This window comes from Miscanthus floridulus, chromosome 15 (genome assembly GCF_019320115.1).
Source record: "Miscanthus floridulus cultivar M001 chromosome 15, ASM1932011v1, whole genome shotgun sequence".
Lineage (NCBI taxonomy): Eukaryota > Viridiplantae > Streptophyta > Magnoliopsida > Poales > Poaceae > Miscanthus > Miscanthus floridulus.
Window position 1 is genome coordinate 7,591,310 of NC_089594.1, and position 18,425 is coordinate 7,609,734.

Genomic DNA, 18,425 nt, shown 5'->3' on the forward strand with positions numbered 1-18,425 from the left:
ACAAAACACCGACACAAAGTCACACAAAAACATAGAGTAAGTGTATAAATGCGGTAAGAAGATGAGCAAGAGGGCCTAAATTCTGCATAAAGATTTATCCCAAAATATCACAAAGCAAATCATCAGTACACCTTGGAACTTTGCCAAGAATGTTATGCTTTCGGTCACCAAGCATATCCGATAGTACCAGTAGTCTTTATCTTTCGGTCACTACTAGTCAATCTTCATGGTAAAGATATTTAAATTCATGATGGTAAATATATATATTGATTCATTAAATTAAATCAATCCGAATAAAGCTTCAGCCAGGTTCGCGCAATGTGGAGCGAGCGAAGAAAGTCAAGCTTTTGCTTGGTCTCAAATATAGCGTCAAAGGGAAAGACAAAAGGCATTATCTTTGGTGTCTTCTCAGAAAGATGCACGGTCCTTCAAATATTTGCTCATTCTCGGAGAAGAAACATGTTTGTAAGAAAGATATATGGTCCTTCGAATACTTGTTGATTGTCGGAGAAGAAACACATATGTAAAAAGTAATAAGATGTTTGTTTTGAGGAACCGCCACATTATGATGAGGTGGTGCATCATGAGTTTATACTAATTTGGTGAAATGACTCCATTTCTCATGTTTGTACTAATTTTTAGCTTACGAGGGAGTTGGTGATGGACCAACTAATTCTATACCACAAACCAAACAAAAACGTAAGGAGTGAGAATATGATAGAACTAGTTCATTCCTTTTCAAATAACCGAGACCTAGCTAGTGCGATTGAATAAAATAAGTGTTTCTCGTTCCTTTCCAAATGTCCGAGGACTAAGGAAGCCTCTACGTGAGAGGAATGTTGAAGCATAAGTGAATTGTCCGTTGTTCACTATCAACTTAAACTTTTAAGTTGAACTGATCGATAGATGCAACTCAATAACCATAGATATTCATAGGTGTGAGTGTGTATATGCATCTAGCGGTGGTGTGCGCATGTGATAATGTGTGTGGGGGTGGGGGTGGGGGTGGGGTGGGGGGGGGGGGTAAAAAAACATAAGGTTGTCATAAAGTTATGATACACTCTAAAGTTCTAACAGCATGTTTGGATCACCTAGCACTAGTTGTTAATCCACTACTTATTAGAACTAATTGTTAGATGACCAAAGTCTAGTCCTATACTGTTTGGATACATTGACTAGTAGCTACTAGTATTCCTAGAGAAAGACTCTTATGCTCCTGGGAGAGGAGAGAGAAAAGGGGGAGATAGCGCAAGGGGAGGGCAGTGATGCCATTTCTCAATCCAGTGGCTCCTTTTAGTCCTATTAGCTAGATATGGCCAACTAATGGACTACTAGTTGTTAATTGAGGTGTGTGGACTAAAAATTAGTTCACTCATTAGTTCCTCTGTTTGGATGGCCTACTACTAATTTTTAGGTGACTAACAATTAGTCCTGGCTTGAAAGAGGCTCTTAAGTCCAGCAGCTATGTTACCGTACGTTTTTGTTGCTCTACATATAGATGGGTCCATCCATTCTGGAGACCAGAAAACAGCTTCGTTCCAGAGGTAGCCGTCCTCTTCTCCCACAAAGCTGACAAGCTGATCGATGGCTGCCACTTCTTCCTTTGGCGACGACGCTGACCTCATGGTTGCCGACGACCTGTACTTGATAGCAGTTTGCCAAGGAATAAACCAAGCAGACGCCACCGGGCTCATGGCGATATCCGACGAGGAGTACGCCGCGGAACTCCAGCTCCAAGAGGTGATTGTTTCCTCCGCCATGGCGGTGATTGTTAATTCTGGAATGGCAGCGACTGCGGCACAATCATCGCTCATGCCGCAGCTTGATAGCGCCGTCGTCGTGCACACTGCCAACAATGACACAGCAGCTGCTGAGACGCCCGTGCTTGCCGTAGCTGAGTATAGCTGCTCCTCCTCCTCCTCCTCCACGCCTCCGCCACCTCTTGCAGTTGCAGCCCCTGCCACCAGGGAAGACGACGCAACTGCGGTGGCAACTTGCAAGATATGCCTGGACTACATGCCACCGTCGCACGTGCACCACGCAAGTCGTGGCTGCGCACACGCCTTCTGCACAGCCTGCCTCTCCGGCTACATCAGCGCAAAGACCCAAGGCGGCCGCATCTCCGACGTCAAGTGTCCGGGGGACGGGGAGGACTGCTGCAACGTCCTTGACCCCGAACTCTTGCAAGGCATCATATCCGGCGAGGCTTTCGAGGCCCTGTGCGCCGCACTGTGCATGTCCATGGTGGAGGGGGCCGGCAACTTTTGCTACTGCCCCTTCAACGACTGCTCGGAGATCTTGGTGGACGATCACGGCGGCGACGTGCCGGAGTCGGAGTGCCCGGCATGCAGGAGGCTGTTCTGTGCACGGTGCGGCGTGCCATGGCACGCTGGCATTAGCTGTGCCGAGTATGGGCAATTAGCACCTGGGGACAAGGGGAAGGAGGACTTAGTGGTGCTGGAGATGGCCAAGGGGGAGAAGTGGAAGAGGTGCCCCCAATGCAAGTTCTTGGTCGACAAACGCGACGGCTGTGTGCACATAACTTGCAGGTGAAACTAAATCTACTCCCTTTGTTGCGAATTTAAGACCTAAGATGTTTTAGTTTTTAGTTCTGTCGTTCTAAATCAAACTTTTAGGTTTATAGAAAAATATAGTATTATCTACAGTAATACAAATAAATAGCAATTAGGACATATTCCTTGGTTGATTTAATGAAACTAATTTGATGTCGTAGATGTTGATACATTTAATTTTTCGATAAACTTGATCAAAGTTAAAAATGTTTGATTTAGGTACTTTAGATTGGATGGTGTAACTTCGAGCAGTTAATTTGCTTTCTTGTACATACATCAAGTTGATAGAAAATTGTTTTCAAGGCAACATGACTTCTTGAATTCATTATGTAGGTGTGGCTTCCACTTCTGCTATGCATGTGGCGAGCCGTGGGGGCAGTCTCATCAGTGCAATGCAGCGTGAAAGCTGATTTTGCGCATAATCCGGCAGTGGAACGCGAATGAAGTTCCACAATCCATGCAGTCAAACTATTTTTAGTTATATATTGGCACATGCAGCCAAACTATTTCTCGTCATATATGGCACTACCGCAGAAGTAAAAACTAATAAGTGTACTTCAATAACACATGTAGTCAAACTATTTTTGATTTTACGAGCTATGTATGTCATTGTGGCGGTACTACATAAATCTCTATCACAATTGTTTAACTAAATTATGATAGAGATTTTTATAGTAGTGCTATAAAGACATACATTGCTAATAAAAGCAAAAAATAGTTTGACTGCATGTATCATAGGCCTACACATAAAAGCAATTATGTGTAGGCCTATGATACATGCAGTCAAACTATTTGTGCATTTATGAACTTTGTATATCTTTATTGCACTACTATAGAAGTGAAATAAATTGTCTTCGTTGTAGTATTACAAAAATCCCTATCGGATACAATCAAAGGCTGCTAAAACGGTTCTTGAATCTTAGTATCACAAGTGGCTCAAAAAGCCGGTTCTCACAGTATAGTACAATAAAATGCAATTCCAACCTAGAACCACATTACTATGGGTTTTTGAATCTTAGTATCACAAGCGGCTCAAAAACCTCTTCTCATAGTAGTGCAATGAAAAGCAATTCCAACCTAGAACCACCACTGCTACTACTACAGGTTTTTGAATCTTAGTGTCACAAGTGGATCAACAACCTCTTCTCATAGTAGTACAATGAAAAGCAATTCCAATCTAGAACCACCATTATTATTTTCAGCTGCCTCTACAAATGACCTAATCTTTAGAGGCGGCTCTAGATGCAGCCGCCTCTGAAAATCGATTTGTAGAAGCGGCTGGATTTAGGGCCGTCTCTAAATATAAGTGCAGCATAGTAAAATTTGAATTTTGTAAATGGCCTCAGATGGAGAAATGGCAAAAACTAAATTTATAGATCTCGAAGAGTTATACAATTTTATAGTTGACAACTTTTTCATTTGAAATCATTTATCTAAGGAAAATTATGTTTGAATTTTTCACATTTGAAATTCAATTTTTTCAAATGATCTCGGATGGAGAAATGACCAGAACCAAAGTTGTAGATCTCGACGATATCTACAACTTTGTAGTTTAAAACGTTTTTATCTAGATTCGTTTAGCATCCCAAATACTCATTTTAAAATCCGGAAAAGAGAATACGAGGAGAATGAATATGGCTTATGGACATGACTGTCATTTGGGTGGGGTGATTAGAGAAGTTACACGCGAGGCCATACGTCGGTGGTTCGAATCCTAGCTAGCGCGCCGCGTGTGCTTTTTTCGCATGGCTTTTTTTTTTACTATTTTTGACCAGATTTATGATTTTTTGGATGATTTTTGAGAAACGATGTGTAGAGGTGGCTATTGTTGCCGGCCGCCTCAAGACATCCTATTTCTAGGGCCGGCTGGGCAGCCGCCTCTACAAATCGATGACTTCTAGTAACGGAAGAATAGAGACGGCTGGCCCAACCACCTCAACAAATGCGGCCTATAGTAGTGCGTCTACCCCTTGGCCCGACTCAGCCGCCTGCAGCCATTCCCGCTGCCTACCCGCAACCTCAGCCCTGCTCGGGCCCGTCCTGCTCACCCCGCCGCCTAGCTGCGCCAGCCCGCCCTACTCGTGCCGCCTCTACACCCTGCTCGCGCCGCCACCTAGCCACGCCGGCCTGCCCTGCTCGCATCGAGGTGAGCGTGAGAGAGATAGACAGAGCGAGACGGCCTCTCGGTGGGACGAGCACGTTTGGCCAATTTGAGAGAGCGAGCACATCCCGAATCTTGCTTGAATATTTCCTCTCAGGAACCGCTCCATTCTACTCGTTTCGCAACCAAACATCCATGAAAGCGGGATGGATCGGTTCCATCCCGGTCCGCTCCTCAACCCAACGCATCATAAGTCAATCGACTAAGTCAAGCTCTGATGCTTACTGAAGAAGGTAGCGTGGAAGGACAAACGAGCACACCCTTTAAATCATGGCCCGGTGACAGATAATGTCATCAGCTTTCGTAACATCGTCTTTTCTTACAACGGGTGACTTCGTAGGCTTTAATAAATAGTTGTGATGCACGAATTTTAATTTGGAGAAGAAAATATACAAGGAACAGTAAGTACACACAAGTTCTATTGCATGTGTTAATTAATATGCTAAACACTCCATGTGAGAATCGAAATATTTATGTGTTAAACATTCGTTTTAATTTAGAAGTCAGCTGATGATCATGGTAGCCCTGCAAATGAAAAATATCAATTACATATACATGCCCCCCTGGTTAGTCTTGCATGCTGCCATCAACCTACAAGCAAAGCAACTGGCCGGCAGTTACAAGTCGCAAGCGCACTATCTCAGCCACTAATTTGGCCAGGTTCCCGCAGTGTGAAGCAGTGGAAGCGCACTCTCTTCTGCCTTTTGTTTCGAAGAAAGCATCCAGGGAAACACAAAAGAGGCATTCGTTGCTTGCCAGAGAAGATACATACATCGTCCATCCAATATTCGTTGCTTGCCAGAGAAGAAATTAAATGCATTTGTAAGAAGCTAAGTAATCTGTAATTGTACATCTATCTGTATGAATATCCAAGTGGGCACTAGCTATATATGAGAAGATTATGCTGTGTCAAACGGAAAATCAACATTTCATTAGGCCCTTTGAGAAAATTCTTGTACATATATGTTAATAAAGAGAAATAAGAAAAAAATCTAATTAAGTGGACTGTAACACCCAAAATTTGCCTCTTTTGGAAAATAGGTTTAAAAGGATTTAATTCTGTATTTTGTGCTCATGAAATGTAGAAATAAATAAATTTCTCATGAATTTAAAATTTATCATAAAATAGTAACATGTATGTGCATTCATGTCGCTGCATATTATTTTGTGAATGTTTGGTATTGAAATTTGAATTTAAAATGCTTTTGAAAAATTTGTTTGGAAAAAGAAAAAGGAAATTTCTTTCCTTTCTCCCCTCCTCTGTTTTCAGCCCGAGCAGCCGCGCCAGCCCGGCTCGGCCTTCCCCTGGCGCCCCGCGCCGGCCCAGCCCCGTGCCGGCCCAACAACCGTGCCGGCCCAGCTCCGCGCTAGCCCAACCGCAGCCGCGCTGCTCGCCTCAGCAACCGCCGCGCCCAGCCGCTGACACCCGGCCCCGCCTGTCAGCTCCCCCACCTTCCTCCCGCAACCGCAGCGGCGGTCAAGCCGCAACCGCGCCGCTCCTCGCGCGTCGTGGGAGCGCCCCCTCCCCGCGCCCCAGCCTCTTTTTAAGCGAAGCCGAGCCCCCGCGCGTCCCTCTCTCGCTCCCCGCTCCAGTTTTCGCCCTCGCTCATGCCTCGGAGGCCGCAACCGCCGCACGGAGAAGCTCCAAGGACCACCGTCCGCCGTCCGCGTCGCTCGTCTTCCCCGAGCCGTCTCCGACCCCGATTTTCCCCGCTGTGAGACCCCCATGCTCCCCTCTACCTCCCCATGCCGTTTGAATTGAGTTTGGTGGCTTCTAGCGCCGTAGCCGCGAGCGCCGATAGCTCTTGGCCGCCGGCCATGGCGCCCGCCGCTTCAGCCTTCCCCTCCGGCGACCTTCTTGGCCTAGCCGTGATCCCCTGCTGCTCCGCATCTTCCCGGTGCCTTTGGATACGCATTTCGTGGACCGTGGCCCCCGAACCGAGCTCGCCGGTGAGTCCTCGCCGTCGGCCATGGCGCCTGGCCGCCAGGAACACTATTCCGGCCAGCCCCCCCTTGTTCTCTCTCCTCTGAAATAATCATAGCCGTCCATCGCGTGATCAAAGGCCCTGGATGACCGATACCCTTTCGCCGTGGCAAATTTGTTAAAGAGCCACTCCCTTTTCCTGAAATAGAACTCGCCGTCCTTAGCGTATTTCCCCGTGTACGCTTTCTCGTTTTGAAAGCATAAAGTTAACTGTTTTAGTTCAAAGTACGTTTTCAGTATTTACAGAAATGCCATTTGAACTGTTTTGCTTATAAAATCGTCGTTTTAGCTCCGAATTGATCCGTTCAAATCGCGTTAGCTTCGTAATTTCATAATCTACATGTTAGAACCACTGTTAGTCAAGTTTGGAACTTTTAAATTTCATGGTTAGATTTAATTAAATATATTGCTATAGGAAATCCCGTTTAAATCATAACTTTCGTATTTTAGCTCCGTTTTTCGTGAACTTCGCGTTGACGTGATCGTAGCGAGACGTAGATTATTTTCATAAATATTTTATCTTGTTTTCTATACTGTTGGTGTACTATTCTAATTATAGGAATGTTTGCTTTGCATGAATGCCTTTGGAATGTTGTATGTTGCCGTGTTGGTCGCGTTCAGACGGTGAGGAGAACGTTGGAGACCAAGAATTCTTCGACGACCAGCAGGACCAGCAAGAGTTTGTGAACCAAGGCAAGTATAGCATGGGCCTACCTTGATGTCCTATTTCACTTTAATCAATTACTCATGTGCATGTGTCTAATTTTGATAACCCTGAGGACATTCTAGACAGTTGATGACTTTTTCCCTTGACTCCTATGGGGTAATTGCATATGGGTAGATTGCTAGTGCTCTAACTGAATATGATCTACATGATGATGAATGGTTCTATGGAACCAAAAGTATAACATGATTTATAACAACTGATCCATAGGGCGAAGGGGCAAATGACTGTTGATCATGTTGCTCCCGGCCCTCCATAAGGACTTATCTGTCGGCAAAAGCTGGGACTGACAGTGCAACCGGGAGAGTCATATGGCTCTGACTTTAGCTCAGTAATAGGACCTTTTCTAGCTAGTTAGAGGTTACCTTTATGGCGCAAAAGGGGCTTGCCACGTTGGGTATAGGGCTGCCTCTGTTCCTATGTGTATAGCCACGATGGATATGTGCCATAGGAAAGGAGGGTTCCTACATCTGCCTGTCAAGAAAACCTAGCGGCCCTAACTTGTTAGAGAAACCTATGAAATGACTTCATAGTGTACCCTGCCCGCTCACCTTGGCAGTGACATGGGAGTAATTAACCCGGGCATATGGGAATCATGACTCGCGGTGAATGTGCACCACCTCTGCAGAGGGTAATAAACTGTTATAACAGCCGTGCTCATGGTCACGAGCGGCCCGAAAAACTCACAGAATAACTGGTAACTTGTTGATGATCATTTAAGTTGTTCTATGATGATATATGATACACTTGACCCTGATATCTGTTCATATGGGATTAAATGGGAGCTTAAGCATAATTTGATAATACCTGAGAATAAAAGCTTGACTTACTAAAAATGCTAACTGCAGTAAACCAGAGTCAACCTTTTTGAGCTTCATAACCCCATGTTAACTTGTTAAGTACGGGATGTACTTACGCTTGTTTATTTTCTTTATTTGGATAAAAATCCCGGATGGGTAACATATGACAATGGCTATGAGGAATTCCCTGAGGATTTTTAGGCTTGTGGTCAACCAGTTGACCTTCCCTGTGATGAGGCCCACGAGAGAGTTATCTTTTTATTTTTCCGCTGTGTGATGTAAGACTAAGTTATATTATAGATCTGATGTAAGGACATCGTGATGATACTTTATGTAATTTATCAGCTTGTGTGTGTGATTGATCCCTAGGCACACACGAGTTTTGTGCATTCAATTTTATCCTTAAAATTGGGTGTGACAAATTGGTATCAAAGCCGTGTTGATTGTAGGACGCAAGCCGAGTTAGAAAACGGTCGTTTTAGCATCTTTGCTCCTCTGGTTTCTTGCTTACTGTCTTATTCTTGTTATTTTATTAAAACATTTATGCTTTTCATACCTTAATCTATTATATAAAATTATTGATTCTAATTCTATCTCACTTTAAATCTATATATGTCGCATAACCCGAAGACTGCTCGCCTCAGCACTGCTGGCTATCGTGCCCTGTTCACCCCACGTGCTCCACAGGCGGAGAAGGAGATTGTGATCATCTCCGATGACGAGGAGATGGCTACCCCAACACCTGCACCTGCTCCTACTCCAGCTGTCGCACCGGTCTATCCTGTCGTAGCTACACCTGAGGAGTCGACGGCTACTTCCCCTACGCCTGCACCATCCTCAGCTGTCCCTGAGGTGGATGAGGAGATAGGCTAGAAGTGCAAGTACTACTTCAAGCCAGCCCCAGAGACGGCCTACTACCACACCCTCCTCACTCACATGCTGGACGACTACTACCCCGACCTGCACGCCTCCATCAGCTACCACTATGCAGAGTACCAGCATCCATTGGAGGCCACCTTCTGGAAGGTAGAGCTAGTGGTCACCGCTTGGAACGACATCAAGAATGGACATGAGGTGGAGACTGTCCACCGTGCCACTGCCAGGAGGGCCCATGCCTTGGATGGCATGGAAGATGCAGCACAGGACGCCTACATCCACTACCATGGTCGTCGCTTTGAGGCCATGAGGGAGGATCGTTTCAGGTTCCTTCCTCGCAATGATCATGAGGGTGTTTGGTAGGTCTTGGCTCCACCAGAGAGTGACCCAACTCTGGAAGCAACGGTGCAGCATGTCCATGCTATACAGGGGGTGGATGAGGAAGTCAAAGGAGAACTGCATGCATCCCAGAGGGCTGAGAGACGCCTCCAGAAGCAAGTGGATGAACTTCGAGCTCAACTTGGGCAGCCATCAATCTACAAGAAGAAGCGCCGGTCCTTCACCATGATTGACACCGCTCCATAGGTGTTAGGTGCCTTGATTAAGAGTACAACGTCGTTAGTTCGTGTTGCATATTTAGTCTTGTTTGGTCTTGTGAACTTGGATGATTAGATGTTTTAATTTGTGAACTTGGTTGATTTGGTATTTGTTTGATTGCTGGAAGTTTGTGGGCATGTCCACAACTTCCTTAGATTGGAACCTTAAGTTTAGAGGAAATCTTAATGCAGATGTTTCGCTTTATCTTATCTCTGCTGTGCTGATTTCTGGAGCAGCCTGTGTTCTTTATCTGGTATCTCGAAATCTGGGCTGTCAAAAATTATGAAATTTTTGTGGAGATAACTAGACCTCTGTATCTTTCAAATGTCTCTGGAATCACGTCAATAGCTGTTCAGGTTTGTGAGATCTAGCTGTCACAAATTGATGTACCTGCGCTATCTGGAACCCAGAACAGATTCGGTTTAGCTCTACTTTTGACCATGTGTGTGTCAGAATCTGTAAAAGTGATCTACATAAAAGTTGTAGCTGATCTCCTAAGCTTTCTAACAATTCTTGGTACACCTATGTTGGATCTCTGAAACTCAAGTTATAACAGTTTTACTGAACTGCTGAATTTGAATCTTGTCCAGAAAATTCTCAGCATTGTTTCTTATCTTTTGTAAGCTCTCTATAATTTGGAAAATCTCTAAATTTTGCACATTTGTTGGAAAACAGATGGCCGCAAGAGGAGGAAGAGGCAGAGGCCGTGGTCGTGGACGTGATGCTCTCATAAATCCACCACCGCCGCCACCTGTGACCATGGAACAAATATTGGGAATGCAAGCGCAGTTGATGCAAGCTATGATGCAGCGCTTGGACAATGAACCTGCAAGAGGACCACCGCCTATTCAAGTCAGAGATAAGCGTGGAGAGTTTATGAAGGGTCGTCCACCGGTGTTCACTCATGCCTCAGACCCTATGGAGGCAGATGATTGGCTGCATGCTGTAGAGAAGCAACTTAACATAGCACAATGCAACGATCTTGAGAAGGTGTTGTATGCTTCTGGTCAACTCCAGGGAGCAGCTCAGGATTGGTGGGATTCTTTCCAGTATGGACGTCCCAACAATGCTCCTGCTATCACCTGGTAGGAATTCAAGGACAATTTCCGGTCTTATCATATCCCTGATGGACTCGTGGAATTAAAGCAGGAGGAATTCAGGTCCCTCAAACAAGGATCCATGACTGTGGTGGAGTATCGTGACAAGTTTGCTCAACTGTCACGCTATGCTCCAAATGATGTGGCTGAGGACAAGGATAAGCAACGCCGTTTCCTCAAGGGACTCTATGATGGACTGCAGCTTCAACTGATGTCCAACACCTACCCCAACTTTCAGTCATTAGTGAACCGCGCTATTGTGATTGACGATAAGCACAAAGAGATGGAAGCCAAGAAGAGGAGGCTTCAAGGGCAAGCTTCTGGAAGTAACACCCGCCCGCGTGCCTATCCCCAGCAGGGTTTCCAACAAAGGAATCAAGGACCATCTAACCAGGGAAACCGTGGTCAGTATCCTCAATGGAATCAGTTCCAGCAACGCCCTCAGTACTAGCAACAGTATGGTAATCAGCGTCCCCCGCAACAGACTGGCAATCCGGCAACATGCCAGGGACCATCCAACAATGCTCCTGTGAAGAGTGGTGCACCCAATAACCCCAATGCTTGCTACCACTGCGGAGAAGTAGGTCACTATGCTCATCAGTGTCCTAAGAAGCAGAACCAACAAGCACCTCAGAACCAGACTAGCAATCAGAAGTTCAACGCTCGACCACCTCACACTGCGAAGGTAAACTATGTATCATCTGATGCAGCTCAAGAGACGCCAGAGGTCATGTTGGGTACGTTCAGCGTCAACTCTATCTCTGCTACAGTACTTTTTGATTCTGGTGCTTCGCATTCTTTTATTTCCCAAGCTTTTGTTAGAATGCATAGCATACCTTTGTGTGCCATGAAAAACCCCATACTAGTAAATTCACCGGGAGGTAGTATGCCCGCTTCATATTGGAGTCCCTCAACTAGCATTTCCTTAAGGGGGGTAGACTTCAAAGTGAAACCAATTGTGTTGAGAACAACGGGAATTGATCTTATTCTAGGAATGGATTGGATGAAACAACACCGAGCAGTGATTCAGTGTTAGGAGAAATCTGTGGTTGTGACATCACTCAATGGAGATAGAATCTATGTAGAAGTGGTAGTGCAAGCTCAGCCTACAGCCATAGTGAACCAGCTAGATGGTGAAGCCAATGAACAAGATCGTGTCATGGAGGAGTTCCCGGATGTCTTCCCCGATGACTTGCCAGGTATGCCACCTGACCAAGACATTGAATTCATTATTGAATTATTACCTGGAACTGCACCAATAGCTAAACGTCCATATAGAATGGGGGTTAATGAATTAGAAGAGCTTAAGAAACAACTAAAAGAGTTGCAAGAAAAAGGTTTCATACGCCCCAGTTCTTCCCCATGGGGGGCACCTGTGATCTTTATGCATAAGAAGGATGGTAGTCAACGGATGTGTGTGGATTACCGTTCACTTAATGAGGTTACAATCAAGAATAAATACCCTTTGCCTAGGATTGATGATTTGTTTGATCAGTTGAGAGGAGCCCATGTGTTCTCCAAGATTGATCTCCGCTCTGGTTATCATCAGCTTAAGATTCGAAACTCGGACATAGCCAAGACAGCATTCACTACACAGTATGGATTATATGAGTACACCGTTATGTCTTTTGGATTAACCAATGCACCTGCATACTTCATGTATCTAATGAATAAGGTGTTCATGGAGTTTCTGGATAAATTTGTGGTGGTATTCATAGATGACATACTGAAATTCTCCAAGACTGAAGAAGAACATGCTGAACATATAAGGTTAGTCTTGCAAAAGCTTAGAGAACATAAGTTGTACGCTAAGCGGAGCAAGTGTGAGTTTTGGTTGAAGGAAGTCTCTTTTCTGGGTCATGTTGTCTCCAATGGTGGAATAGCAGTGGATCCAGGCAAAGTGCAAGATGTATTGAATTGGAAACCACCAACCAATGTAAGTGAGATTCGTAGCTTTTTGGGATTGGTTGGATACTACAGGAGGTTCATTGAAGGTTTTTCCAAGCTAGCCAAGCCTATGACAGCTCTGTTGGAAAAGAATGATAAGTATGTATGGTCGGATAAATGCCAGGCAAACTTTGATGAGCTAAAGAAGAGATTGACTACAGCTCAAGTATTAATTCTGCCTGATTTAAGTAAGAACTTCTCTATATATTGTGATGCATCCCGTTTAGGCCTTGGATGTGTGCTTATGCAAGAGGGAAGAGTGGTGGCATATGCATCTAGACAATTGAGGAAGCATGAGTTGAATTACCCTACTCATGACTTAGAATTGGCAGCTGTGGTTCATGCTTTGAAGATCTGGAGACATTATCTAATTGGACATAAGAGTGATATATATACAGATCACAAGAGTTTGAAGTATATCTTTACCCAATCAGATCTGAATCTGAGACAATGTCGTTGGTTGGAATTGATCAAAGACTATGATTTGGAACTGCATTATCACCCGAGAAAAGCAAATGTCGTAGCTGATGCACTTAGCAGGAAGAGCTATGCTAATGGACTTGGGACAACAATTATGTCAGCAGAGTTATGTGCTGAAATGGAGCATCTCAACTTGAGCCTTGTCACTAATGCAATGGAATTGGTGATAGAGCCTACATTGGAACAAGAGATACGCAAAGGTCAATTGGAGGATGAAAAACTTAAGGAGATAGCAGAGAATGTAGTGCTTGGAAAGGCACCAGGATTCAGAATGGATGAGAATGGCACCCTTTGGTTCAGAAAAAGGATATGTGTACCTAAAGTGAAGGCTATCCATGATGCAATTCTGCAAGAGGCCCATGAGTCTGCTTATTCTATACATCCCGGAAGTACCAAGATGTATTTGGATCTCAAGGAGAAGTATTGGTGGTATGGATTGAAGAGAGATGTGGCAGAGTATGTGGCTTTGTGTGACACTTGTCAAAGAGTGAAAGCTGAGCATCAAAGACCTGCAGGGTTACTACAACCAATGAAGATTCCTGAATGGAAATGGGAAGAAGTTGGTATGGATTTTATCGTAGGTTTGCCCCACACTCAAAGAGGTTATGATTCAATATGGGTAACAGTGGATCGACTCACCAAGGTTGCCCACTTTTTACCAGTCAAGACTACCTATACAGGTGCAAGACTAGCAGAATTGTACATGGAAAGAATAGTGTGCTTATATGGTGTTCCCAAGAAAATTGTGTCGGATAGAGGCACTCAGTTTACATCGCAATTCTGGCATAAAGTACATAGATCTTTGGGGACAAAGTTGAATTTCAGTTCTACTTACCATCCGCAAACTGATGGACAGACTGAAAGGATCAACCAGATTTTGGAAGATATGTTGAGAGCTTGTGCACTTCAGTATGGTGATAGTTGGGATAAGAGTCTGCCATACACAGAGTTCTCATATAACAACAGTTATCAGAAGAGTCTCAAGATGGCACCTTTCGAGGCGTTGTACGGACGTAAATGTAGAACGCCTTTATTCTGGAATCAGACTGGAGAAACTCAAGTGTTTGGACCCGATGTCCTCAAAGACGCGGAAGAACAAGTGAGAATGATTAGAGACAATTTAAGAGTGGCTCAGTCCCGACAGAAGAGTTATGCTGATACTCGTAGAAGAGAGCTGACTTTCGAAGTTGGTGATTATGTGTATTTGAAGGTGTCACCAATGAGAAGTGTTAAAAGATTCAATATGAAGGGAAAGTTAGCACCAAGGTATATAGGACCTTTTAAGATCCTAGAGAGACGTGGAGAAGTAGCTTATCAGCTGGAACTACCTGAGAGTTTGTCAGGTGTGCACGACGTGTTCCATGTTTCCCAATTGAAAAAGTGTTTGAGGGTACCAGAAGAGCAAATTCCTTTGGAAGAACTTGCTGTCAAGGAATATCTTACTTATGAAGAGTATCTGATAAAGATCTTGAAAACTGCTGAAAGAGTTACAAGAAGCCGAACCATAAAGATGTGCAAGGTGCAGTGGAATCGGTATACAGAGGATGAAGCTACTTGGGAAAGAGAAGAAGATATGAGAAAGTCTTACCCACAACTGTTTGAGTAAGCAATCATCCGAATCTCGAGGACGAGATTTATCTTAAGGGGGGTAGAATTGTAACACCCAAAATTTGCCTCTTTTGGAAAATAGGTTTAAAAGGATTTAATTCTGTATTTTGTGCTCATGAAATGTAGAAATAAATAAATTTCTCATGAATTTAAAATTTATCATAAAATAGTAACATGTATGTGCATTGATGTCGCTGCATATTATTTTGTGAATGTTTGGTATTGATAAAAAATTTCAAAGAGAATTGAAATTTGAATTTAAAATGCTTTTAGAAAATTTGTTTGGAAAAAGAAAAAGGAAATTTCTTTCCTTTCTCCCCTCCTCTGTTTTTAGCCCGAGCAGCCGCGCCAGCCCGGCTCGGCCTTCCCCTGGCGCCCCGCGACGGCCCAGCCCCGCGCCGGCCCAGCAACCACGTCGGCCCAGCTCCACGCTAGCCCAACCGCAGCCGCGCTGCTCGCCTCAGCAACCGCCGCACCCATCCGCTAACACCCAGCCCCGCCTGTCAGCTCCCCCACCTTCCTCCCGCAACCGCAGTGGCGGTCAAGCCGCAACCGCGCCCGCTCCTCGCGCGTCGTGGGAGCGCCCCCTCCCCGTGCCCCGACCTCTTTTTAAGCGAAGCCAAGCCCCCGCGCGTCCCTCTCTCGCTCCCCGCTCTAGTTTTCGCCCTCGCTCATGCCTCGGAGGCCGCAACCGCCGCATGGAGAAGCTCCGAGGACCGCCGTCCGCCGTCCGCATCGCCCGTCTTCCCCGAGCCGTCTCCGACCCCGATTTTCCCTGTTGTGAGACCCCCATGCTCCCCTCTACCTCCCCATGCTGTTTAAATTGAGTTTGGTGGCTTCTAGCGCCGTAGCCACGAGCGTCGATAGCTCTTGGCCGCCGGCCATGGCGCCCGCCGCTTCAGCCTTCCCCTCCGGCCACCTTCTTGGCCTAGCCGTGATCCCCTGCTCCTCCGCATCTTCCCGGTTGGCTAACCGGGAGAGTCATATGGCTCTGACTTTAGCTCAGTAATAGGACCTTTTCTAGCTAGTTAGAGGTTACCTTTATGGCGCAAAAGGGGCTTGCCACGTTGGGTATAGGGCTGCCTCTATTCCTATGTGTATAGCCGCGATGGATATGTGCCATAGGAAAGGGGGTTCCTACATCTGCCTGCCAAGGAAACCTAGCGGCCTTAACTTGTTAGAGAAACCTATGAAATGGCTTCATAGTGTACCCTGCCCGCTCACTTTAGCAGTGACATGGGAGTAATTAACCCGGGCATATGGGAATCACGACTCGCGGTGAATGTGCGCCACCTCTGTAGAGGGTAATAAACTGTTATAGCAGCCATGCTCACGGTCACGGGCGGCTCAAAAAACTCACAGAATAACTGGTTACTTGTTGATGATCATTTAAGTTGTTCTATGATGATATATGATACACTTAACCCTGATATCTGCTCATATGGGATTAAATGGGAGCTTAAGCATAATTTGATAATACCTGAGAATAAAAGCTTGACTTACTAAAAATGCTAACTGCAGTAAATCAGAGTCAACCTTTTTGAGCTTCATAACCCCATGTTAACTTGTTAAGTATGGGATGTACTTACGCTTGTTTATTTTCTTTATTTGGATAAAAATCCTGGATGGGTAACAGATGACAACGGGTATGAGTAATTCCCTGAGGATTTTTAGGCTTGTGGTCAACCAGTTGACCTTCCCAGTGATGAGGCCCATGAGAGAGTTATCTTTTTATTTTTCCGCTGTGTGATGTAAGACTAAGTTATATTATGGATCTGATGTAAGGACACCATGATGATACTTTATGTAATTTGTCAGCTTGTGTGTGTGATTAATCCCTGGGCACACATGAGTTTTGTGCATTCAATTTTATCCTTAAAATTGGGTGTGACATGGACCCGGTTAGAATGTGGCTTGGATTAAAAGAGGAGTTTATATCAAGAACAACAAAAAAACAACTCAAATTAAAAAAAATCAAAGAAATTTATCAATTGGATTGTATAGGACACGAATTATTCCGTGTCACAAAATAGATATATATCTATATAGATTCCAAAGAAAAGTTATTTGAAGCTAAGGCTATATATATATATATATATATAAACTAACCAAGTCACCCAGACTCCAACTAAAACTTTACTCAAATAAACCTATACATAGCTATCTAGGAGCCTGTTTGGTAGCGCTCCTACCGTTCCATGTGAGAAGCCGAGGAGCGTTGCCAAATGCCTCTGCTCCCCACTTCCCCCTTCGTAATCGCTCCCACAACTCCTCTTGTTTTGCACTGCGTGTGGGGAACAGAAAAACCTGCTCCCCATGCTCTTCTGCTCCACCACCGCTGCCCTCCTCTCGCCGCCTCCCCCACTGTCCCCAGCCCGCCTCCTGCCACGATCTTCCGCAAGCTCTGCCGCCCTTCTTCCCCTCGTCCACCACCTTTCTTTCCTACACTCGCCAAGATCCATCCTGTCGTCGCCGCGTTCACCAAGATCTGTGGTGCTCTCCTCCATGGCCATGGTGGTGCCCCTTTCCATCGTCTGTGCCTCCTCGTCGTGCGAGCGCTACCAAGTGTCGGGGTCATGATACCCCGGGTATTTCAAGACACAGATTAGTTAGCCACTCGGGCAGCCCAGCCAACAAGAACCTAACCGCCACGGCCAAACGAAGCCACACGGGCCCTGGGACACACGCCAGAGTAAGTGGTCCACCACGACCTCTCCCCTCTCCTACCGGTGCACGCGATGCAGCCGCACACGACCTCTCCTCCGTCTCGACCCCTAGGAGGGACAAAAAGGGGTCGGGTGCCATCCAGTACACCTGACCTGACAAGGACAGGCACGCTCCCCTCACTCCGCTAGGATTGAGGGGACAATCATCTTAGGGCAGATGCCATCCCTGTGCACCTCTGCGCAGACAAGACAACACCGTGGGGTGGTACGGTGACAACTGGTACAACACCGCACCGTCCAAATCCACCCCGAGAAGACAGGCATATGGCCCCACCCACTATGGGATGGGGCGCACGACCCCAGCCTTGACTTTCATGACCGGCCAGGCCACCAGAAGCCTCGACCTCACAATCTGGGGTCCAGGCCATTGGCATCACGACCTGTAAAGGAGATCGACGACCTAGGAGCGGCTACCTGCTCCTGCACTGTCTCCACGACGCCACAAGAAGAACAGAAGACGATGACGAAGGCCACGGCAAGATCACGTCGCACAGGACAGTTGGCGAACCACCTTCGTTCCAATAGTGCCACTGCAGCCGGCACTGTAGCATCACGCCACGCCACGCCGCGACGTGCGAACAATATCACAACGACGACCGTACTAGAACGTGCCATGATGCCAGGAGAAGACAGGGTTGCTTGTAGGCCAAGTTTACTTATTTCTCCCTCCCTCAGGCTCACAACCACTCGGTCGGGAGAACCCCTCTCTCCACATGTAACCTAGCTCCCGCACTCTATATAAGGGGAGCCAGGCCACCATTCCAATGGGACAAAACCTGAGAACACCATTCGGGCTCTCGTTCACCTCACTCCTACCTGTTTCCCTTAGTTTACACACCCCATTGTAAGAAC

At 45.8% G+C, this 18,425-nt stretch overlaps 1 protein-coding gene across 1 annotated transcript; it reads left to right on the top strand.

Annotated features, from left to right (window-relative positions):
* Positions 1 to 1,402: 1,402 nt before the first annotated feature.
* On the top strand, positions 1,403 to 3,198 carry LOC136508999 (uncharacterized). The gene is made up of 2 exons (XM_066503790.1): positions 1,403 to 2,549; positions 2,907 to 3,198. Exons 1-2 carry the CDS (start codon positions 1,585 to 1,587, stop codon positions 2,974 to 2,976), a joined length of 1,035 nt encoding a protein of 344 aa, XP_066359887.1. The 5' UTR covers positions 1,403 to 1,584; the 3' UTR covers positions 2,977 to 3,198.
* The last annotated feature ends 15,227 nt before the right edge of the window (positions 3,199 to 18,425 follow it).

Excerpts from the sequence above, each read along its gene's own strand:
- LOC136508999 (XM_066503790.1), top strand. The coding sequence starts at position 1,585 with ATGGCTGCCACTTCTTCCTTTGGCGACGACGCTGACCTCATGGTTGCC. Across the intron at positions 2,550-2,906 it reads TGTGTGCACATAACTTGCAG|GTGTGGCTTCCACTTCTGCT; the intron begins GTGAAACTAAAT and ends TTCATTATGTAG.